This window comes from Aphelocoma coerulescens, chromosome 6 (genome assembly GCF_041296385.1).
Source record: "Aphelocoma coerulescens isolate FSJ_1873_10779 chromosome 6, UR_Acoe_1.0, whole genome shotgun sequence".
NCBI classification, from domain to species: domain Eukaryota; kingdom Metazoa; phylum Chordata; class Aves; order Passeriformes; family Corvidae; genus Aphelocoma; species Aphelocoma coerulescens.
In genome coordinates, this window is record NC_091020.1 from 5128921 (window position 1) to 5153579 (window position 24659).

The 24659-nt window shown below is 41.5% G+C and overlaps 2 protein-coding genes across 5 annotated transcripts in view; one reads left to right on the forward strand and one right to left on the reverse strand.

Moving 5' to 3' along the window:
• Positions 1-2031, forward strand: part of HERC4 (HECT and RLD domain containing E3 ubiquitin protein ligase 4) — a 29730-nt gene extending 27699 nt beyond the window's left edge. For all 4 annotated transcript variants that reach the window (XM_069019027.1, XM_069019029.1, XM_069019028.1 and 1 more), the window contains one exon: positions 661-2031. In XM_069019027.1, coding sequence (XP_068875128.1) covers positions 661-869 — 209 coding nt within the window. In that variant the 3' untranslated portion in view covers positions 870-2031. The remainder of the gene's footprint in view (positions 1-660) is intronic.
• Positions 2032-8346: 6315 nt separating this feature from the next.
• On the reverse strand, positions 8347-24356 carry SIRT1 (sirtuin 1). Its single transcript, XM_069019055.1, has 9 exons — positions 23920-24356; positions 21370-21486; positions 20241-20482; positions 18833-18985; positions 17632-17779; positions 15168-15247; positions 12605-12791; positions 11307-11867; positions 8347-10399 (listed from the first exon to the last, which is right to left on the reverse strand). The coding sequence occupies exons 1-9, from the start codon at positions 24353-24355 to the stop codon at positions 10077-10079; spliced, it is 2247 nt and encodes a 748-aa protein (XP_068875156.1). The 5' UTR covers position 24356; the 3' UTR covers positions 8347-10076.
• Positions 24357-24659: the final 303 nt, after the last annotated feature.

Sequence of the window (24659 nt, forward strand, 5' to 3'; positions counted from 1 at the left end):
CAGAGCAGCATTAAAAAAAAAGAAAACCCAAATCCCCAAAACACCAACAACCTAAACTGCTGGTGTCATTTATCTGGTAACTAGGACATTTTTTCCTGTGCTTTGACATGAATTCACATCTTCCAGGATTTTTCACTGCACAGAGATGGAAATTTGGAGTTGTAACTGATTGTAAATATGTCAAGGTACTGATAAGTGGAAATGTACAGATAACAAAGTGATCAAAGCTGGCTGTGAGTGAGGTTTTGCTTAGAACAGATCACAGATTAGTTTCCAATTCAGATAAATTAGTTTTTGAAGAAACCAATTCTTTGTTTACAAGATACTTGGAAATGCTCCATAAAGATACTGCCAATGGATTTTAAATTAGAAGTTCTGTTGCATGAAAAGCTTTATAGTATTTTTAAGGAAGTTTGGTTTCATATGCAGAAATGAAATACTTTACGTATCACTTGTTGTGTTACAGTTACGAATTTACACATGGAAGGAAGAGATGGGGTTAAGTCATTATTTCCTGTTTTCCAAACTCCAGAGAACTTCAGTGTGGAAAGCTGCCCATTGCTGGAATGATTAAAAAAGTGATCAGTGATTAGAACTGCATATGTGACATAGACAGTGTTAGTCTTCAACTAGTTACAAGCTTTTGTTTTTTCTTGACAGTGTTTCTGACAGGCAGTGATCGGATTCCAATTCTTGGAATGAAGTGTCTCAAACTGGTCATCCAGCCAACAGGAGGAGGAGAAGATTATCTGCCGGTAGCTCACACTTGCTTTAATCTTCTTGATCTTCCAAAATACACAGATAAAGAAACCCTAAAATCTAAGTTGATCCAGGCTATAGACCACTATGAAGGTTTCAGTTTAGTATAACTTGAGAAATGAAAGTTCTGTGTAACGTGGGATCATTAAGTTTTTGTGTCTTTTTTGTGGTGGTAACTTCAGTGGATTAAGTGATGCAGTTGATAATATAACTGATTATTTGCAAAAAATGTTCAGTAGTCTGGATATTCATGGGAGCCAAAAAACATTTCCAAAACTGAGGAACTGTCTTAATAAGTACTTTCTTGTACAGAGCCATGTGGATTTTGCCATCTTATAATAAAAACGAGAGTATTGTGAATGGGAGTCAAGTTTCACTAACAAGAATTAACATTTCACCTTATGCAAACAATTTGGCGTGTGAGTGCATGAGAGACTTGCTTCAGTTTTTCAAATCACTTAGTAAGAACATTTAACTTTTTCCCTGATAAATTCACTTGGTAACTTTTCATTTTGTAAATAATAAATTTTTTGTGATAAAATAATTCTGTTCCAATAGCAGTATGGTTTCTATTGCTTGTAATTGAATATGAGCTTATTTTATGGCTTTTAACAAAAAAAGTGACTACTCTGATTTCTGAAGATATCTATTTTTCTGGTTTGTTTTAAGAACCTTAATAATGAAGGTGATTGTTTAAGAGACATTCATCTTCACAATGTACAATCCATGAAGCAGTCACTTAGTGCCGATACAAAACCGCATCCAATGGCATTTTTAATGTGTGGATGGACAAGCTGACTTTAGACACTGTTTTATTTTTAAGAACCGATTCTGTAAGTAAGTGGACACAATTATAAAAGAGGTTAACTTTTCATTTGAAACCTCTGCAGTCATGTGTCAAGAATACAGCTTAAAAGAAAAGATGCACCAGCCAATTGTTGCTGTCAAGAGGTTAAACGTTTATTTTTAAATGCTGAAAGCGTAGTTTATGGTTTCTAATAGAATTTTCACTTTTTTCCAGATAAATGCATTTGAAATAACCTTTAACACCCCTCTCCCCTTTTCTTAAGATTTTATTTTTAGTATAATTGCCCTGAGACGATTGTGCTTAGCTGGACACTTTCGGATTTGACTTTTCCTTCTCTGGTTAAATTCCAGATTTTGTGGTGTTAATGCATATGTGACTTGCAGCTGTGAAACAAATATTTATTTTTTTTAGATTTTTAAATGCAGTGAAAAAATTCAAGCTATAATAAAAGACTTGAATGAAAACCTTTGTTGGTTGATGTGTACGGATGCTTGCAGCATGCAGAGTTCTTCAAATGGAGAGCAACTTCCAGTGCATTCAATTGGAGAGTACAGCTAGAAAAAGCAGGGAAATGCAGTCATTGTAATAAATTATATAACATCCAATTTCTGTGCTGCAGTACATATTGTTATAATACAAAAAAAGGTCAGTACAGTTAAAATTAGTCTTCTCCCTTAACACTGTTTTTACACCTTTCTGACGCAGTGTAACCTCTTAGTAATTTCTTTGTATGCAGCCCATATTCCATCTTTTCCAACATTTGTTACCTGGCTGGGAAATTCTCCCTCTTGTGAAAAACAAGAAACCCAACAAATACTAAAGCAGCTTAATCTTATTATACATGGAAGAAGGAAAAGGAGAAAAAAAAAAGGGGAAAAAAAGGTATTATGCAGTCATTTTGCCAGGTAATAGTAAAACACCATTTTTAATTGAGAAACACCAAGATTGCAAAGGTAGATATTAAAAAATTAGGAAGTGGCTAATGTAAAACTCTTTCTCCCTTGTGTATTATTGCATGTCCAAGTGCTGGGCTTTTTCTTATGGGAGTCTTGTTTCTTTTGATGCACACAGTTGGTGTTCACTGAATAAGAGGAGGTTTATGTGCAGTTGTGCAGGTCCAATTTAATTTAGTGCATATCATCCAAATCCAGTGGTACATGTATGTACTTCATTTCCCTGTGAGACATTCTCTGGGTTTTGCTGTCTTGGATGTTTAGTCAATGTCAATATTAACCTGAAGAGCCTTATTCTGTAGATGAGGGCTCAGAGGCAGAATCCAAGCTGGAATTCACTTGCCTGTTTTTGGTGTCCAATTTAGGATGCACTAGACATTATAGATGTCCTTCATTTTTGAAGTGCAGTTCTTGCTGACTAAACTGCTGTGGCAAGTGCTTCGTGTTGCTGCAAAGTTTCTCCAGCATGAGCCAGACACATTTCTTACTCTCTTGAAACACGAGTGGACATGAGTAAGTGTTGGGAAGAGGGTGGGGGGTCTGGAATGGTTGGTTTAACATCACCTTAAGAGCCCACTGGCAGAGCAGGGCTAAAGTCACTTTCCTTTGGACAGTGTTCACCTGAGAATTCTCTCTGCGGTTCTGGGCTTGGTTTTACTCACTTCTGCAGGAAATGGAGTTGGGTCCTACAGCACTAAATGCTCCTGATTATCTTACAGATGTCAGTTCATTCTGTGCAGGGAGGCAGTGCCCAGTCGTAACAATTGTGTGCATAACAAGGTAAAGGACTTTTATGTAGTATTAGAACAATTAATAGTCATGGCAGTACTTGTGGCAAGCAGTTCAGTGCTTTCTGCAATGCTTGTGTTGCCCTTAATTCCTTTGGCAGTCACAACAGCCGTGGGCAACAGCGCTACTGAAGTTGTGCCCTTAAGTTGCCTCAGCCTGGAAAAAGGTGGGCAACAGGAACTGCTTTCTCTTGCTTGGATCAAGTATCATTTTGCATACAATATTTGCTACTGTGCAGCATGTAAGAAAGCAGGGGGAAAAACCATTTTATGTGTAGCTGAAATAGCCATGATGTTAATGAAGGAAGCCTAGAGCCTTCCTTTTCCTCAAACCTTCAGTTATTCAGGAAAACTTGGGTACCAGTGTTTAAAAGGGTAATGCAAACAACTGGGGAATGACAGTAGTTTGGGCTTCAGTGGGAGCATTTTTCAATAATTAAATTTTTTAAAGTATTTTTATTTGATAATTAGATTAGCATTTGATAAAGATTCAGAATTTTTACCAGAGGAGACCAGTTGCATGTCAGACTTGTATCCATCTCCATCAAGACTACTGAAGGAGACTTGCTATTGTCAGAGCAGTGCAGTCATGGATTTATTGCACCTGTCACTTTAGTATGGGGATGAAGATTGAATTTGCATGGCAGAACTACCCAGGCTGCTTGAACTACAGGTACAGCAGATGTTTGTCCCTTATTTTCCAGGGCAAAAGTAAGAGCACAGTGTAGAACTGGTAAAGCAGTGAGCCCTGCTTAAGCCATAATGATTTGTCTCCTTTGGCACTTTGTGGGAGTTACTATTATTGAGGTTGTTACTAATCATAGTAAGAGCTCCAAGCCATGGTATTCTCTTTAAGAATGTTTATAAACTACTCTGAAGAGGATTTTAATTCATTGCACTGCTCTCTGCTGCAATAAACTTGATTTATCAGTAATAAATGAAACTTAATGTAATCAAATGTAAATCACTATCAAAGAGAGCTCCTTAAAGGCACATGAGGTTCTGCAGTTAAGATAAATTCAGATATAAGCTTTCATTTAATAATAGTTTTCAGCACTGGTATAGAGTTGAGCACCTTAAGACTGGCTGTGTTGACCTTCTGTATGCAACCAGAACTATATATTAGTATGTACTGTGGGAAGTGGCCTTACTCAGTTTTTGAAGGGGAGAAAAAAGAAGAGGAAAAACAAAATGTTTGTTTCTCCTGACAAGTAACAAGGTCCTGTTCCTTACCAAGTGGGTATTTCTAAATTGCCAGGTCAGAGTGGGGTTTAGGTGCACTAATCATTAACTTACTGTTTTGGTCCTTCAATCTGCTGTTCATTTTTGTGTTGGTCAAGTCTGGAACAATGACTTCAAAAACCTTACCTAGACCTTGAAAGGTGTAGAGCATCTTCTGTCACCTGCCATCACCAGATTAATACAGCTCCAGGAAATCCCCTTGACTGTTTACCTGCTCTGTGTGCAGAATTAATCAACAAAGTAACTCCAACAGCCATCATTTCTGTACACTTGAGTTCCCTGACCATGTAAGTTTTTTTATTTTCTTGGGAAAAGGAGCCTGTTCCTGCCTATACACATAATTTTTCTCTGTGCTACTACCTCTTACACTGACTTGCTTTCTGTGAGTATGCTAAAACTTTGTAACGTCAAACCTTTGCCTGCCCATTTCTGTGGGTGAAGGAGAAAGATGTGTTATCTTCTAACCACAAGACAGCTGGGGGTGGGGAAAGCACCTAAACCAAACTGACAATAACATGGGCACACAAGAACTGTGCTAAAGTACCAAATCTACAGCCCCACTGGACTAAACAGTCTGAGTTCCTGCATATTCCTTGGGTTTGAACATAACTACTGACTTTGCAAAACAACAAAATAAGGTGTTGCAGGTGCTGTGAGTGTCATCAGAGCCCCCTTACATTAGCTAGGACAGCACTCAGCGTTATTATTATTATTATTCTCCAACCAAAGGCACATCAGTTTCAGATCAGGAAAATGAGGTTTGGGAATCTTGTTCCACATAGGAACTACCAAGTTAGTAATTTCAGTGTAGTTGGTGTGCACAGTGCTGGTAGAGATCTCTATCTCACCAGTGCTCCAGGCTGGTCTTCCCAGCAGGTCATGAATCCTACACTGTGCAGTGAATGTCTGCAGGTGTTCACTGCTTCCCTTCATGTGCCTGATTACATGAGGAAACAAAAGATTAATGTTACACGAAGACTTCAGTTTGAGTAGAGGGCAGAAGTCAAGTTTCCTTCCCTTTTTCAAGCAAATAGAGCAGCTTGTCTGGGATGAAGAACAGAGCTGGCAGACTGTAGCTAAAAACCAACTTCCACTGGAAATTGTATCTGCCATGTCTTTGAAAATTTTCAAAGGTAAAACCAGTTTAATTATTTGTGGCCTAATCCTGCACAGAGGTTCTGTGGGTGCACCTTGCAGCAGCAGTGCTTGAGTACTCTGGGGTGCAGCATCTCAAGCAGTCTGAGGCTGTCCACTGGCAAGGTATCCTAATGAGATGCAAAGATTACATTAGGAATAAGCAAAGGGGAGGGTAATTGAGATAAGGAAGATCTGCGGTATCTTTAGATGAGGGAGTGGCCCTGCAACAGCAGGGAGGAGTGCTCTTGCTCATGGGCTGATGTGTTACTGCCCTGGTCAGGCCCTGCAGGGAATTGGGGATTTCTGTCAGTGCCCAGTAGGGAATGCTCAGAGTTTTAAAGTCTGGAGCAGGAGGGTAGTGATGCTCCGCGGGGTCTAAGGCCAGTTCTCCATAGCATTCAGCGTTACTGGGGTGGCCACTGTGGAGCCCAGTGTGGGGAGCTTCTGTAGGATCCAGGGCTCCCTGTAAGGTACCCACCTGCTGTGGGAGGCAGAGTCCCCCTCAGCTGAGGAGCTGCTCAGAGGGAGCCTGAGCTGTCACTCCAGGGCACATAGGAGTGGGGTTTGCAGGGAAACAGAGTTTCTCTTGCTCTGTGAGAGTAAAAGTAGCTGTCCCTGGTCAGACAGCACTGGGATTGTGTCCCTTAAGAAACTTAGTCCTTTAAAGACCTGTGGTCGTGTACCTGCTTCCACCGTCCCCAAGGCAGGACAGATGGAGGCTTTGGGTGTGCCTTGCTGGGGTTTGCTTGGGCTGTTGTTTCCAGGGTTGCTATGAACAGTTACAGCTCAGCTCCTGGAACTGCTCTGACTGTGCTGCGCCTGAGAACTGCTGTGCTGGGTTCATCTCAGGTACCAGCCAACCCTCTCCACCTGTAGCTAGCCCAGGTGCTTCCAGGAGGGTATAAGGAGAGGGAAGTAGGCCTCCAGGAGCTCTGGGAGTCCTGTTCCACCTGAATTTGCCCAGCTCCTTTCCAAGGTCCCCCAGCAGGGAGCTGCACTGTTGGTGGGTGGTGCTTTATTTCAGTGCCTCTGCTTTTCTGAGCCTTGGGCCTCATGCTGGAGGAATAACTAGCAACTCTTTTCCCTTGGTGCTCTGCAATTAGGATTATTATTACTACTATTTTCCTACTGAGTCCTAACAGTCTGAGTGTCTTCTTGAAACTGCCTAACCAAGAGTAACTCATGGTACAACTCCATGACTTCTTAAGGATTTACAGTTAGCTTAGAACCCACTGTTACCTAGATGTGACCAGTTGTTTAGCCTGAAATCCAGCATTTTGCACTGGGTTTATTCTCCAGTCACTTTGTAGATAAGTGTATCATGCAAATAAATGCAACTGCTTTTCAGTTTGACTGTTCTGGTTCAGTATTTAAGCATATCTTACTGAGCTTGAGGTACTCACTGGGTCTTCCTTTTCTCACTTTTTTCAGTTTGCTTCTGAACGCTGGTTTCCTTAGAATTTTGTGCTCTTACAGCCCCTCCTAATAGGATGTTGTCTGTCTCTTTGTTGTCATGCATTTAAAATATATTTTCCCAAATCAAAACCACTAATTAAAAATGTACTGGATCAAGCCAGATCTGTAGAAAATACATGGCCATTTAGAAGAAATTATGACAAGATGTTTAAATATGTGCTTCTTTTCCATCACTTCAAATACTTTTGCAAGGTCATTATTGTGTCTAATGTAGCAAAATAGGCCGGAAGGTAGCTAGGGAATGGCAGACAAATGGTTTTACTTTGCTTTTTTTTCAGTGCAGCTATTTAATATAAATACTAAGGGCTAAGATGGTTTCATAGGGTAGTTATGCAAATTATGAGAAAACTAAATGATCTCGTTTTTTGAGATTGTACAAATTACAGCTGGACCTGGACATGCTCTGCCCTGCTTCCAGACAAATTTCATGCAAGTTGCTGAGTATTTAGGAATAACAAAAAGCTGTGATAGCAAATGTTTCCTCATGCCCACTATTTGCCTTATCATTGTTTTAAATACTCTTGAAAGATATCCTCACTATGGGTAAAGGGCAGTGTGCAAAATGGAGGAGTAAGAGAACATATCATGGTTTGGGGTTCCTCTTCTGTTCAAATAATATCATCAAAGACACAAGAAAGAACAAAATGCAGAATTTGTTCATCTAGGTGCAGAAAAAGGTGCAGCTGTTCTGTTCAAGAGGAAAAATGTTTTCAAGTCTTTCAGAGTAATAAGTAATTGATAGGGAAGCATCTGGGTGTGTTAGAGTCTAACTGTTTTTAATATTTTGTGTCTCAAGTGTGTGAGTTTTATCATCTCTTTTTTTTTTTTCTAATACAAAATAATTTCTATTAGAGAGATGGGGTTCAGAAGTACAGTGGAATCATTCACACAGTAAGGTGTTACATAGTGGGAAACTAAACTGAGCCCTGGCCCTTGAGGACCAAAGGAAGGGATCTGTGCAGTCTGGGGTGGGCTCAGCACAGCTGCAGTGCCCAGGGAGCCATGGGATAAACCCAGAACAATGCAGGGCAGCTTCATTCAGGTTTTGCTTTTTTCCCAGGGGCAGGTGGTAAAAGAGCCATTTCCTATGTAATGCCTTCCATTAGCCAAGGTATACCTTGAATTTATAGGGCATCTTAGTTAAGTTTCTATGGTATAGCTAGAAATTAACAGAAACCAGAAATCAAATGACAATTTTAATAGACTTTAGAACAGAGTGTACGAGTATAAAACACTGGTTTTGTATTTCAAAAGTTGCAGGAAGATAGCCAGTCATTTTAAACAGTCTTCTACAAAACATATGCCAGTAGATTACATAAAAGACACTATATACAATATAAAAGAGCAGAAAACAATCCTCACTGTAAAAATAATTTAAAACAAAGTATTTCAATTTAAAATATCTCCTATAGCACAAACTAATACATTGTGACATGCAAGTGAAAACTAAACATATTGCATTCTTTAGTGTAGCCAAATAAGAGCTGTATTAAATTTGGACAACATGCCAACATTTCCCGATGAATACAGGAGGCTGTTCTTAAATATTTATTAACTGTTGTATTATGTTCAAAGAACAGCTATTATACATCTTCCAAAATGTAATAAATATTAAAGCAAAGTATATGAATAATCTACATCATAGAGTTCATTTGGGCCAATGTTGAAAAAGTGGTTTATAGAAAAATGCTGTTTCACTTACTACTGCACTGTGCAATTGTACAAAATAGTTCTAAAGGCTTGGAAACAATCTGCACTTGAGCATCTGCAACATCCAGTTTTAAGGCAGCCTAGCACTTGAGACGGCAGAGTGGGAGAAGCTGCTTTGCTTTTCGTATCCAAGGTGGAGCTGGCAGTGGGAGAAGGTTTCCCAGCTGAAACAGGACCTCAGCCCAGCAGGTTGTTAATCCATGTGGAGCCGCTCGGCAGCGTAAACAGAAGCTCCCACCATTGGAGCCAGTCTCTCCTGGGGTTGGTGCATCAATAAGTACAAAGGAAGAGCTTCATTTCTGCGCCTTCTTACACGCCGGGAGGAACACTCTTCTGAACTCTGCTTCTGCACTGGAGCCTTGGCAACTCCTCAAATGCTATTTATAAAGCAAGCTGCTCTAGATGTGACCTCTGGATACAGCGTGACAGACTCCTACTGGGGGGGATCCTTTCTGTTTAAAATGCCAGATTCTAATTGCTGAGGAGCCAATGTCAACATCGCTTCATGTCCACAGGAAGTAATACACTCAGCAACCTAAGCATTTTCACAGCACTTCTTGATCAGTCTAACAGCCATAGGGTTCCTCAAGTGCTGCTGTCTTGTTTCCATCTTACTGTCTGCTCGCAATTAAGTATGTCTCAAACATACAAAGTAACTGTTAAAGCAAAAAAAATTAGCTGCCACAGTAGGTCTTAGAAAATGCCAGTGTTTAATGACAGACTAGGTGTGAATGAAAGGTTTAGCAGAAGCAGAAGAAGGTTTTAAATAAACCAAAGTGTTACAAAGCAAGAGGTGTGAAAATACCATTCTTTGGTCTAAATTAGCTGTTCCCTTTATATTAGTTTAACATTCCAATGGCTTTTTCAAATCTGTTTAAAAATAATATAAACTGAAATTTATTAAGCAAAAATATGTATTATATACATGGATGCCTGATCAGACAGATGAACTTAAAAGTGAACATAGTGACAATTGTTTAGATAATCCTGGTACCTTAAAAAAAAGATGAGTTAGTGTTGAGTGCGCAGTAATAGATTTTTATTGAAAAAGGTAAAAAACTAAGCATGAAAATCTGTTTTAGTTATTTATAAACACTACGTCCTTATGGTTTTGTTGCTCTAAATTCAGACGTAAACATTCATTCTGACATGCCAAAGCTCCTAATGCTGGTGGGAAGTTCCTGTAACCAGTCAGCCATCACTTTACAGCGCATTGCTCGGATGTTCAGTCCCTGCAGCTTCATTTGTATCAGCTGATTCCTCAGCTGCCAATTCCTCCCGTTCGGTTCCATCCTCCCCGAATCCAGGCTCCTCTTCCCGCTCGGGAGCATCCTCATCCTCTATGCCATTGTAAAACTCCTCCATCTCACTCTCGTCCTCTACATCTAAGCTCTGACTGCGGCACGAGCCGCTCTCACTACTGCTGCCACAAGAGCTGGAAGATATGATATCGTCTTCAGAATCCGAGTAAACCTCAGCACCATGGAAGATATAGCGATTGGGTGGCAAAAACAGATACTGAGTACCTAGAACAGAATTTCAACAGTCAGTGACAGGCTGAAGTAAATGATTCATGCAAGATCTGGCAGACTGGTGGTTAGAAGATACCTGCATGTATCTGTTTTCAGCAGTGACTCTTAACTGACAAATCAGATGACATGAAAATGCATTTATGTTCATGTATGCATATTTATTATGAAGGACAAAAGAAATGCTTTCACTGAAAAGCTCAGTGTTCCTCCTCCCCCTCCCTTTGACACCAAAGAGAATTGATGCTGACTGTTCAGCAGCTTTTTTCATGGGAACACATACTCACAGCTAGACTTCCTCCACCTGTGACAGAATGGGAGCCCCCTGCATGGAGTATCAGACAAAGTCTAAACCCAGCCTTTCCTATGGAAAATGCTAATTTAATTCCTGACTCCTTACATCAGCTACAAGACTGCACACTTGGAGGGCTTCCTTGGAAAGTCTAAAGTTTCCTTCCTAACATGCCTCACTCCAGCTGTGAGATTTTTAAGTCCTGTCATGACTTTGTCTTCCAGCTCTACTGCCATACCAAATCAGGCTCTACTGTGACCAGCTTCCACACACCTCAGGATCAAACTAATTTTTCTGAAAACGCATTTGAAAATGTTACAAAGGGATTTATTTTTTGATACCTACCTTCAGCCTCCTAAACTTTGATCTTTTAGGTGAGGATGTGATCACTGATTTTAAAACCTACTATGAAATACAAAAAATATTTCCTGCTGGCTTCTCCAAAAGAAAGAAATGGATCAATGAGAGTTATGTAGACACTTGTCTGAACAAAAATAGCCACTGAAACCCGCTGACTGCCTCAAGAGTAACTTATTTATCACTTTAAAGAAAGTCTAGCATAAACGTATCAGCCAAAAGGAAGCAAAAATACTGAAAAGCATTAACACTTACCATCCAGCCTTTTGCTAATCTGTTCTTTTGCAGATCTGTTTGCCCAGCACTTCTTCAATGTTTCACTCTTTTCTTTATTTTCTCCATCGTTAGATCCATTTTCCTTCATTGTTTCAGAGTTCATTAGCTCACTAGCAGGATTTTCAGGGTTTTCTGATGCCAGCTCTGTGTCCTGAAGTGTCTCCTCTGAGCAGGTCCCTTTAGTCTCTGAGGCAGGCTCACAGTTTTCTACCTTACATTCAGGTGGGTGGTCTGAAGACACCACTGCAGTATCAGGTGGGATCATTCTTTCTGGTGAACTGGAGCCTTCTGAAATGTTCAGAGGGGTTGGTGGGAGCTCAGCCGAGAGCACTTCGAGCTCCTTGTGCGGCCGGGGAGGCTTTTCTGTGATTTCTGCAAGTTTTACCGAGTTGTAGCAAAGTTTTGTGTATTCGCTACCTAACCTCTGACATAATTCATTAATAATAACATCACAGTCTCCGAGAAGCTCCACGTCGAAGTGTAGATGAGGCAAAGGTTCCCTATTAATTAAGATCTGAGGCACTTCATGGGGGATGGAACCTACATATGGAAAAGAGAATTCAAAGGTAGTTGTCACTTGGGTTTTACTTTCATCAGAGACCTACTGAGAAAGCTCAGGCTTCTCTTCATGCCTTCACTTGCAACAAGACAAAAACAAGCCAGATCAGGAAGAAACCAAACCAGTCCCAAATTTAACAACAGCAGTTTGAGGTGCTGTGCCTACTGTAGCCTGGTTAAATGTTTTTTTCCCCCTATTTTTTTCCAGTAAAAAACATTCCTCAATCACTGAGAAACATGCACAGAAACATTGGCTACATTAATGTTTGGTCAAGTGTTAAAAAGATTAAAATTAGTACTATAATCTCTTTCAATTATGTTGATTTAGTGCCTTTGCTTTATGTACTTAAATGCACATGAGGAATATACTGCTTTTGAGATGCTTCTGTTCTAATGCCTTCAGGTAACTTCAAAAGCATATTGGAAGCAGGGAGAGAAATGACTCTTTAGAACAAAGTCATTCCAGTTTAAGAGTAGTTTTTCAGATCATAATTGAATTACCTTGAGATCTTCCTGGAGTGTAGAAAAAGCACTTAGAATTTGTTGCTTTCTCAATTTTGCATTTCAGCTTTACATAGGCAAGCAGCTTTCATATTAGAAAATGTGGTGCTCACTGAATTGAACCAAGGGTGTTTCTTAGAGCTTGGAGTTTCTAAACTGAGAATTCCACTTTTGATCCAAATTTTTTAAAGAAAGTATTACCAGAGACAGTCACTTACTTGGGATCAATGCTACTGGTCTTACTTTGAGTGAAGACCCAATGACAATAAGGAGATCCACTTCATTTTTGTCGTACTTCATGGCACGGTGGAACTGCTCAGGCAGGTTCTCCCCAAAGAACACAATGTCCGGCTTCATGATAGCCAGCGGCTCCTCGGGGGGGCAGCGGGGACACCGGGGCACCACCTGCACACAACACCTCCTGTTACTGCAGTGCAGGGCTGGGCCTCTGAAAAACTCACACTTTGATATTTCACAGGCACTTCTTTTGGCAGAGACAGGGAAGTTTCAGTGATATTTCCTCATGTCATTGTTCTGTGGATGTACAGACAACTACAGTTTTTACTCCTGCCTGCAGCGACTGCACAGGGAAATAAAGCTACAGCAGGAATAAAGAGGGAGAAACCAGGCAGGTCTACACCACTAAGGCAAAGCCTAGCAGTCATGCTCAGCACCAACTGAGCACACCTCCCATTTGACAGGAAAGTATTTTTCTTAGTTTAATCAGAGCAAAAACTTAGATGTCACTGTCAGGTTTCAGTCAAGCATCTGATACGAGCCCTTTCCTAATCCAAGAGTCTTTTGCAGAGCTTTACTTGGAGCTTCTCTCCTCCAAAAGACTACATGTGTTACACACACACAAAGCTACAGAGCACTTTACAGAGCACTTTGGCAGGCAGCTGGCTAAGAGCATATAGAGCAAGAACAGAGACCAAAACTTTTGCTTGGTCTCCATTTTGAACTTTTCTAATTCCTCCAGAAACAGAGCAGAATCCTGTTTCACTAACAAAAGTGGACATGAGTTTGTGGAGAAGTAGATTCCCTTTTCTCCTGAAACCAGAGAGTTTCTGATCTTTGGGACCTCTTTCAACTCCTTCCTATCTTAGGACTTTTTAGGAGAGAAGAAAAGCAAGAAGGTGAGTGACAGATCTACAGACAATACTGAGCAATTTTCCTTCTAATAGTTCAAGTCTTCTCAGCTGTAGTGTTAAAATATAATGCTTCACAATAAATCCAAGTAGCTGCAATCATATAGAAACCATCACAAGCTACAAAATAGAGCTATAAAGGTGTAAAGATGTGTATATTACCTATTGCTATAGAAAAACATCTGAAAACTGTCATTTAAATGCATAACAAGTCCATCCTATACAGAGGATAGCTGCAGAAAAAAATAATATAGAATGTAGAAAGTTTAAGTCAAAGAATTAGTTTTATGGATGCCTGCAGTGGGACAGAAGACAATACTCTCCAAATTAGAAAACATCAAAAGTAGAAGGCATTTCTCTAGTGTCAAAGGATCTTTCCCAAAAATTTAAAGTCTTTGAACAAAGAAAAACCTTGTGGGAAGGATGCCTAAGAAGCTATTTGGTACAAGATCTAGGAACTGGTGTGGCAGAAACCCTGCACCCGAGCAAGAGAGCACCCAATAATCCCACAGTCAAGGGAAACCAACTAAAGAATTCCCCAAAAAGGAGCAGATGGCTAGAATGAGTCTTGAACTTTTTCCTCAGATCTTTATATACTAGAGAGAGAAATTTTAACTCCAGCCAGCTGGCTCTGGAGGTAAAGGAGCAAAATATATCTGTAGGATGTTCTCAAAAATAATATTCTTAATAGCAAAGTAAACCAGATTTCACATTCAGTATTTCAGTGTTACAAGGCTTCAGGCTTACGAAATTCCCATTTCTTAAAGCTTTAACTCAAACATCTCTTCTTGAAAGGCTTTCATTGATTTCCATTTCAAATGTAATGCCTGAAGGATTTACATTCCTTCCATGTTTCTTGTCTGAAGTTGCAACTATGGACTCTGAGGCATTTATCAAAAAACCCAATGAGCCTGCAGAAAGAGTCCCCTTTCATTTGCATAAAGAAGATCTTTTTGATCACAGAATCATCACCTCTGTTCCTTCAAAAGAAGGGGAAGAAAGGCAAAGGCAGAGAGGGTCTCTCCAAGTCAAAGGTTCATCTGCTCTGACAGAGCAGAACCAACTCCTGCCTTGGTCCCAAGTCACTTGACAACCAGACATGGGGAGTTTGGACGATGGAATAGTTCAGGAGTCCTAGAAAGCAACACCCACATTCCATTTGATCCTTGCTCAGAGCCTGCTCTGTGGTTAGCAATTTCTCCATATATCAGCTGCTATTTGAAACACATTTTTAATACAAGTAAATGCTCAAAGAGCAGCCAATGTTATAGAAGACTAAGAACGCTTTCTCAGTATGACTCTAAACTCAGATAACACAAACCAGGTACAAATCCAACTTTCCACTTACCATTTAACCTCTACTTTTTCTCAGAGGAGCCACTAAAAATGGACTCTTAAGGTTTTGTTCTGATTTTTGCCATTACCAAATTTTTGCAGTACAGTATTTGAGTATACTTTTAAATACCAGAGGAAATGCTATAATACGGAGAGGCACTTTTATGAAATACATGCAGGGATATGGAGGCTTTTAAAAGCAGATCTTGTAAGCAATCCCAGTGTGGTGTTTCAGGGTTTGGTTTTCTGAGAGAATTACTTATTAGAAAGCTGCAGTGAGTTAAAGTAGATTTTTTACCTGATTGAAAATATCTCCTCGAACAACTTCACAATCAACTTTGTATTTACAGATCAGGCAGGAAGCTGTTGCAAAGGAACCTGAGGGGAAAAAGCCGTATGGTAGCATCAGGATTTTCAGTCATTCAGATTTGGTCTTATGCCCAAGCTGTTTTGACAAAAAGGCTGTTATGTTGCAGTGCTACAGAAATCAGGCATTTAAAAAGGTAATGTAAAATTAAGAGGAGATACTTGTAATACTATAAGTTATTCTTCTAGGTGTTAGTCAGCAGAAATCTTGTTTTAGGAGTAGCAATATACCACATGCATGTCAACACAAATGATTCTGTGTCCTCTCATTCCCCTGACCTGTACAAGCACAGACAAGGAGCAGAGAACAGGGACTGCCCTTCTCGTTACACAACAGTGGTGCTGCAAACAGCATCAGCAGCACAGGAACCCACAGCAACTCAACAAACTGTAGCACAGAATAACTAAGAAAATGCATTAGTAAAGACAATATGCTTTCAGGGTACTGTATCTGGGTAAGACAAAGAGAGTGAAAGCACAGAAAAACCTGGAGCAAATCAGTTATGAGCAACCGGCAGCTCAGGTCTGCTGATGACTGCTGGCCTGCAAACTGCACAGCTTCTGAAACCTTGCTCAGCATTGCAGCTCCCCCAGCATGAGGGATTCCAAGGACTATGGGAGATAAGACAGTTATTTGCTCATTCTGATTAGCTGATAGTAATAATTCAGAGCTTCATACAGCATGTTAGGGACATGTCCGTCAGGCTCGCAAACCCAACTCTGAGGCATCTGCTGCTACCTCCCTGCAACTCTATTATGTGAATTATTTTTCACCATCAGAAGTTTGGTGCCCATGTATGAGCCATTCCCAGCCAGCAGGCCACGGCCTCTGCTCACTCAGCTCCAGCAACAGCAAGGAATACAATCTAATTCCAGACACATTGGTTGAATGCAAGAGCATTTTAAATACAGCAGAATGAATCTCAAACACCATGGTTTTCATAGCAGGAACTGTACTGTAGGTCTGCAGCGACAAATGGGTCTGAAGGTTCACATATGAACTCCCCAAATCACTGCATGGTTCTTTGTTAACTGCCCATGATTAACTTGCCATTGCCCCAGCCAGAGGAAAAAGTAGAATAAATACAGCACTGTGAACCCCCTCAGAAGAGTTATGGTTTCTCTTTCGCCACCACCATTAGGCAACAACCATTTGGTAAAGAGCAGCAGCTGTAGGTCAGATGAAGGTTGATGTGCTCAAAACAACCTTTGCTAATTTCCAAAGGCTTCAAAATCTCCAAGTGCACAGCATGTTACTAAAGAATGTTTCATTTAGAATCACCTTACACAGGATGTACACTGAAGATCATCTGTGATCCCAACCCTGGAGTGTGCAACTGGAAAAATGGGGAGCTTGAGCAGAGCAGTTATGTGCAAAAACCCATCCACGTAAGAGGTTTGTGATAAATGCCTCAGATGGAATACCAACCAAAAGAAAACGTGTAACACACTAAGCACAGATGGAAACCAGCACTGGGGTTGGGGAGCTGACAGGCAGATGCTGCTGTGTGCTGCCTGGGCACCATTCAGAGCACTGTGCTTGCTCTGTCTGGAGAATGAAAACCTATGGATCTGGCACTGAGCTAAGCTTTGTAGGTATGGAAACCGTATGAGTTTGGCCCCTGGCAAAGGTGCAATTAGATGGATGGGCCTTACAAACATGCCACACTGCTTTTAGACAATTTATTTGTCTGAAGTTTACTAAATGATCCAAACATGCATTTAAGAACTAATTTTCTGCATACTTCTCTTGAAAATTAATCCTTGGACTTTCAGCTTGACATGTGCAAGTCCTTGGAAATGGAAAGCATATCAAGCAATTAAAGCAATTCCACTTAATTAGGCATCATAATTATAAAATGTGTATGACACTGAAGGTGTAACAAGATGATCTTCAGCTCAACTGAACTGGTGATTAATCCTCAATGTTTTGTACATAAGGTGGAGTCACTGAAGTATCAGGATGTTGTAAGATTTCAGCAGAATATAACCTAAATAAAGAGTCAGATAACACCTAGACTCCCATTCCATTGTTGGGCAGTGATAGGGACCTATGGCAAGATTGGTTTCCATGTTATGTTCTCACACAGATCAAGAAGCACTAAATGCATTTTGGAGGTTACAGTCTAAGCTTGTGCCAACAGGGTGTGGATCTTCACTGATTCATGGAGACTTCATCAAGCTCAATTCCTGAAAGGAGTTATTTCCACTTGAAACACCTCTGATTTAAATATGTAAGCTGTCTAAAACAAAATTTCAACATTTAAAAAGCAGAATATTTGGTGGCAAGAGACAGGAATTCAAGGAAAGAAGGTTTAATTCCAATAGCAATTACCTTGTCACATGCACCAGTAAGAATTCCCACAAGGAAAGTAAGTGAAACTAAACCCACTAACCATGACATTGTATTATCCTTTGGATTCCTGCAACCTGTTCCAGTGTGTCTATGTTCTGAGTGTAGTTGCGAAGTAGTTTTCCTTCTTTATCCATCAAAGCGATGAACTTGTGGCACAGAGATGGCTGGAATTGTCCCGGGTAGATTTCCTAGGGAATTCAGAAGCACGTTAGACAGTGGAAATGGATACAGTCTTTAGCTGAGCTGAACCCTGTCCCCAGCAATCACAGCAGCTGTTACCGTGGTCCCTCCCTGTGCCCTTTGCCACTGCTCTGGCATCCAACTCCTCTTCCCACAGCTCAGCTTCTCATCGTGGCAGGATGAACTGCTCCGTGCAAGCTGGGATTTTGTTCTTTTCACAGCATAAAAGCAATGTTTGGATCTTTTTCTGGTTTTGAGTATTATAAAATAGGAAAGCTTTTTATCCTTTGTGTCAAGTGACCTCAATATTTGTTACTAGAAACATATATTCTGATGGACAGAAAGGGAAAAGGAGGAGTGAAAAAAGATAAAAAGTATCAGCTAAATTTGATTTGGATTTTTCTGGTAAAACCTGTGTACAGACAGGCTTCAAGTAAGTTGTTTTTACTTGCTGTGGTGTTTTTTGGTTTGGGGTGTGTTTTTTGGGAGTGGGGTAGTTTTTTTTAATATTAAAACCCAAAGGAACTGGGTATACTAGTAACCATCAAAATTTGCTAATATCTGGATAGGAAGCTGTCAGAGAAAGCCAAGCAGACAAAGAATGCATTGAGTTTTCTTTTCCAATCTTTGTAACATGACAGAGCAGTAGTATAAATTGTGAGCAAAGGGAAGAAAGAGTGAGCACAACCAGTAGTGATTGATTTTCACAAGTCCTTCCTGGTCCTGTAGAAGTTCTTTTATCTTGGGTTTGATTTTTTTTGTTCTAAGAAAATTGAAGACTAAATGCAATTGGATTTTTTTTGTTTCTCCATATGTCTACAGCTTCTACAATTCCTTTTTGTCTAAGAGATGTAATTGCTGCTTTTGAAACTGTTAATACCACTGAGATATTTTCAACCATCTGAAATGGTTTTGTGTATCCTGAACTTACAAAGGAACAGTAAAATAAGCTTAAAAAAGAGAGAATGTTGCTTAACATTTCTAGTTTTTATCTGAGTTACACATTTTAATATTGTTACCTGTCTGTACTGACCAAGACAAGAACTGTTGGAAAACCATACCTTTGCGAACTTAAAAAACGGCCTGGGATCCTTTCTGAAGTATTCTATATCAAACATTGCTTGAGGATCTGGAAGGTCTGGGAAGTCTACAGCAAGGCGTGCATAGATGCCATCCCTGGATCTAAAGTCAGGTATTCCACAAGACACAGACACCTGAAATACATATTTGCAATCTGAAATAAGTGAAACGACATATTGGACTATAAAGAGTTGCTATGATAAAAACTCTGGGAAACCACATTTTTGTATGCTCAGTGCTCAGAAACATTAAGAACAAAATCAGTCTGGGTTCTCTGTATTTATTTTTCTTTTCTTTATTTTTCCCCCCTTTTTTTTGATCCAATGTAACAATTCTCAAATCACAAGCAGAAGAAACAGCACAGAAACAAAATTTGACAAGTGGACAAAAAACCCTTTAGTACAATAACAGGATAACAGAACTTGCTTTTACCACTGGAAGTTTTGTAAGATGTGAACAAAAATGTAGATTATTACTGCATTAAATTTAATTAATAAGTGTTTACTGATCTGCAAACTCAGGCTTAGATATGGTGGTTGATATTTTTATTTTTTTTTACACACTAACACAGTAACAGAATAGTCTTACTTCTGAAAAATATATTCTTACTTTTGAAGAATAAACCCCTTTTGATAAAGTTGTTTATTGATATACATTGCTTATCACAGCATTGTAGTAGTCAATAAGGGCTAAAATTATTGTCTCAGACTATCCCAAAATAGGATGGGAAGAGGAGGAGAAACAGGTGTATGAAAGAATGGAAAGAGCAAAACTGGGAGTAGCAGTGCTCTTCTAAAAGCTGATTTGAATTACTCATCTGCTCTGAATCGTGTCACACCATCTGTGTGTGAGCAGAAGCAAGAATTGACCTGGTGCACAGGTACAGAGTTGCAAATGTGCAGCAGTTCAGAAATGTTCTTTAGTCAGTGAGTAGCCTTATCACCATCACAGAGCAGCACGTGCCGAAAGTAACATCCAGTCTGCTGAAATCCGATCAAAGTGTCCCTATGATCATCTTCCTCCTCTGTCCCCCAACTCTTTTCCTTTTCAAATCCTATTCTTCTAGTCCCTCAAGCTCCATCTGGTATTTTCAGAGATCCAGTGTTTTAAAAAGTCAGCACCTTTGTCTGAAGACTAGGATAGAAAATGTTCTGGACAGGTGATGTGTTGTTATTCCGTAACTATTTTGCATGGAAGCAGCTGTTTACGAGTTTCTATGTCTAAGAATATTTTGCTATGAGAAGAGAGATGGTGTCCCCTCCAGTTCTTGCAGGGGACTGGACTCTTCCTCCCCAGCACAGTGATTTGGTCCCATCCCCTGCATGCTCTACTGAAGTATTGAACCTACCTGTCTCCATATTTTCACACTGTTGTTGCAGCAATACCTACCCCAGCTCCAGTCAAGACCATGATCTTCTTGCATTCCTGCAAAAGTTTCACAGCATCATCAATGGTGTTAATATCTTTCCTCTTCTTCCTTTTTGGTGGCTCTGAAAGGATGTTTATCACAATTTGCCACAGAGTCATGTCATCCAGTTCAGGTGGGGGGATTGTTTCTGGCAGCAGGTCCTTCAGAATCGTCCGTGGGTCTGTGCCTAACATGAGATGCTGCTGAACAAAAGTGTAGGGACCTAAGAAAATTTAAAAAATACAGATATTTAAAATAGAGTTAAGTACTGCAGATGATCATGGTCATTGTTCCATTTATTAATGATTGCTACTATAGTTTCATGAATCCGATTTAATGCTCCATCCATCAAACCCCCTGTATTTTGGTCTTAACTCTGAAGTGAGAGCTGGGCATTTTATTTATTTATCATTATTTTATCTTAACCCATGAAGGATTTCATAGAAAGTCAATCAAGGCTGAAATCCCCAGTTCACACCAAACTTAATGGCTTTTAGAGGTGCAACAGGATCTTCACAATGTGTCTCCACCTGTATTTTCCCAGCATTTGGTATCTACAGGAATAAGCTGAAGAGACAACAAACATACATATACTTTCTAGTGGTATTATAAACCATCACTCTATATAGACGCAGAGGGCCCAGTAATCCATGGATTTTTGTTGTTCTTTTGGTCATCTAACACGAATTATTTCAGACATGACCTTCTAAAGCCATTAAATCAACCTTTCCAGAAACACTTGAGATTAGGGCTCACTGTCCTAAAATCATACAGGGATCATCTTCTTGTTCCTTAAAGAATTAATATTAAGTAGAAATATGCCATAAATCAGTTTACTTTAGTGAGTCTGTATGTATGCTTTTAATAGGGATCATGGCAGGATTTCTACACAAAAAAAAAGACTGACAATTTTAATCAAAATACAGCAAGTTTGAAAGGCTTCATTTTTAAACCCTTAAATAACATACAGAATACAGCCAACACCTCTGAGCTGTTCAGAAGAACTAATTGCCAATATTTTTGCAACAGGAAAAATCATTTGAAGACTGGGGAAAATTAAGTGACTGTTTGAAGGCAAAGAGCATCCAAGAACATGCTCCAGGCTTCTACCTATACGTGGTCTTGGGGTCCAGTCACTGGAACTTGCATGTGAGGCTCTGTCTTCTTCATCACTGTCACAGGAGTGAAAACCATTGGCTATGATTTCATCGCTGAAGAGGACGTTTTCTGCAAGACAGCATGACCAGGGGGTTACACTCCAGCCCAAGGGCACAGGTATATCTTCAAATATATCACAAAAACTAAAATCACATGCTCAATAGGCAGTTTTGTCACTTAGGCATAGAAAATGTCTGTTTTTCTTCACATTTATAGAAACACTTTCAAGCTGTTGGTAGATTTACTGCAGGGTTTGCTACCTTAATGCTGAGCTTCAGGGGCCTGGATGCTGACCTTGGTGAAATGTCATTCTTCAAAGTGTTCGGCATTATAGATATTGCACTATAGAAAAAATCCAAATATTTTAAAAGTGTAATTAAAAATGTCTTTCTCTTACAATTCTCACTGCATCCAGCTCATTAAAAAACTGGGTAAAATGAAAACGTCACCATTGCAGACAGATTTTTGACTAGGTTTTAAGAGCATTTTAACAGCCTTTTGAAAGAAACCCACAAATGCACATTTGCTACAACAAATTTTGTGAAGATGCTGTTGTGAGCAGCTGAGCTGTACTGGTGACCACATACACACTTTATGATATTTCAGCTGTGACACAAAACATGCTTCCTTGAACCACCTTCACTAAGTTTCTCTGTCCATTTGCCCCTGCAGCTGGGTTTGGCTCAGAGTGCCAGCGTCACCTTGGCTCAGCCTGTGGCCTTAAGCCAGAGTAACTCAATCTAACTTCATCTCAGACCTTGATGAACGAGTCCAGACGGAGAACAAGACACTTGTGAGCTTACACTGAAGGGGAAATCTAAATTCCAACCTGAGCAGCATATTAGAACTTAGATTACTAAACCTTTTTTATTGGCTTTATTAGAAATAGCCTCAGCACCTGTAGCTTCATTTGTTGAAAATCTAAGATAGGAACAAAGAACAAATTTAGTTGTGCTCTCTAAAGCAAAGAATCACTATAATAGTTCTCAGTCTCTATCTGAAGAACTGAGGAATCCCCTACATTGTTTTAGCTGTTAGTCCACTCGATTCTCAAATAAAGAACACCACAAATCACCATCATTTTTTTTTTTATTTAGAAGTTGTGCTGTTCTTTCCCTTCTTGGCATAAATACTTTATTTTTGATTAGAACAGAAAGAGGTCAATGACAGAAAATTGCTGTTGGTTCTTCCTGTCTTGTTCTTCTGAGGCCACAGGTGCTCATGGACATTACTATTTCCTGTTAATCTATATATTTACAGCATTTCAGTTCCATCTCGTTACGCATGAAGTGAACATATTCAGAATTTTGGAGAAGGAAAAAGTGTATTAGTACACATCAGTAACTGTGAGGTGCAAGTGTAACTGAAATGACCTTTATGGCTTCAGTATCAAGAACCAGAGCTTACATTGTGAAAGACTGCTCACACACAGGTCAGGGTGTCTGGGATTTAAGAAACAGTGACAGATACAGGCAAGATAAAATAACAATTTAAATTGCAACTCTCCCTGTGTATTCCTCAAAGGACCACAGGGAGTAATGCTTGCCAGAACTAAGCCGGCCACAGCAAAACACACCTGGGGATCTGAGGGACCTGAGCAAAAGGCTTCATGTAAGGCACTGGTAAGAGATCATTCGCTTTGCTCTGAGCTGTTCCAATGGAGTTTTTAAATACTGAGGCTGATCCAGGTTTATCCTATACCTCTGTTCCTTTTGGATTGCTTTTGCACAGGCAGAAATTTTCTGTAGACTTTTACTATGGAGTTAAAGTATCTTTAACTGCATTCTGGGATAAAATGTAAAGGCTGTACTGGCAGAATGCAATGTCTGATACATTTTAATAAGTCTTTCCACTGCTTTAAAAAAAAGCCAAAATTAAAACTCCAACAAGAAACCACTCAAACGTGATCTGTTTGTACTGTGAGGTACTTTCAGTGATGCTGGCCACCAGTACACTTCAAATATGATCTGAAAGAAACTTTTTGGAAAGATTACAGTTTAGTTTTGTGCTGAGTTGCTGAAATCTTAACCAAGACTGTCACTTGAAGTTATTTAAAGAATGGTCAAGACTGCTGCTCCTGAGCTTTATGTGCAAGTTTCTAAGGATCAGAAAAAATTAACACGGTAGAGATTATGAAAAGGAAACCGGGCTTATGATTTTTCATTTTTAATAACTTGTTGCCAGCAACATAGCAGAATAAATGTTTTTAGGGCTCAGAGCCGAGCCACTGTCCCTGTGCGGCTCCCGGCACAAGATGCCTTGACAGGGACGGCTCGGAGCTGCCTTGGATCGGGGAGCCTCGGCTGCAGCGCTCGCTGGCATTCGCACCCTGCGTGGGGCTGGGGCAATCGGGGCGCAGGGCCCGCGCTCACCGCGGCCCGGGCCGGTGACACCGCGCCCCGTGCGACACCCGGGGCTGGCGCTGTGCGGGGAGGAGGGACCCGGGGAGGAGGGACCCGCGGAGGAGGGGAGGGAGGGGAGAAGGGAGGGGTCGGTCCTCACCGGGATGCGGGGCCGGCGCCGCGGCCGCCCCGTTCGAACACTGCGCCCGCCCGCAGCCCGGGGCCGCCTCCGCCGCGTCTTCGCCGGGCGCCGCCTCCGCGCCCTCCCCCTGGTCCCGCCGCGGAGGCGGCTCCGTCCGGGGCAGGCCCCGCAGCCCGGCCCCGCTGTCCGCGCCGCTCCGCGCCGCCGCCGCCTCGCCGCCGTCCTCCCGCTCCGCCCGGCCGCCATCGGTGGCCGCGGCCGCCGCCTCCCCCGGCGGCTCCGCGGGCACAGCGGCGGCGGGCGCGGGCGGTGGCTCCGCGGCGCGGTCGGGGCGCGGTGCGGGCGGAGCGCTCCCCGATCCGCGGCGGTGCCGCTTGGCCGCGGGCTCGGCGCTGTCGCTGCCGGGGCCGGCGGGGCCGCGCGGGCGGAGCGGCGCAGCGTCCCCGTCCGCCATCTTGGCGCCGCCGCAGCCGCCGCCCCCCTCGCGCCCGGCCCCCCCCGCCCACCGCGGGCAGCGCCGCCGCACGTGACCACGGCACGTGACCGGGCAACAACAAACCAGGACACGTGACCGGGGGCGCTGCCGGCGTCACGTGGCGCTCGTGCCGCCTCACGCCCCCCTCCCTCAGCCGGCTTCGCAATGGCGGCGTGAAGACCCTGAGGGAACGCTGAGGGGCGCGACCGGCCCGGCCCGCCCGCAGTTGCCCCCGTGCCCTCCCTTCCCGTACCTGCCGTGTGCCGCTCACAGCCCGCCCGCT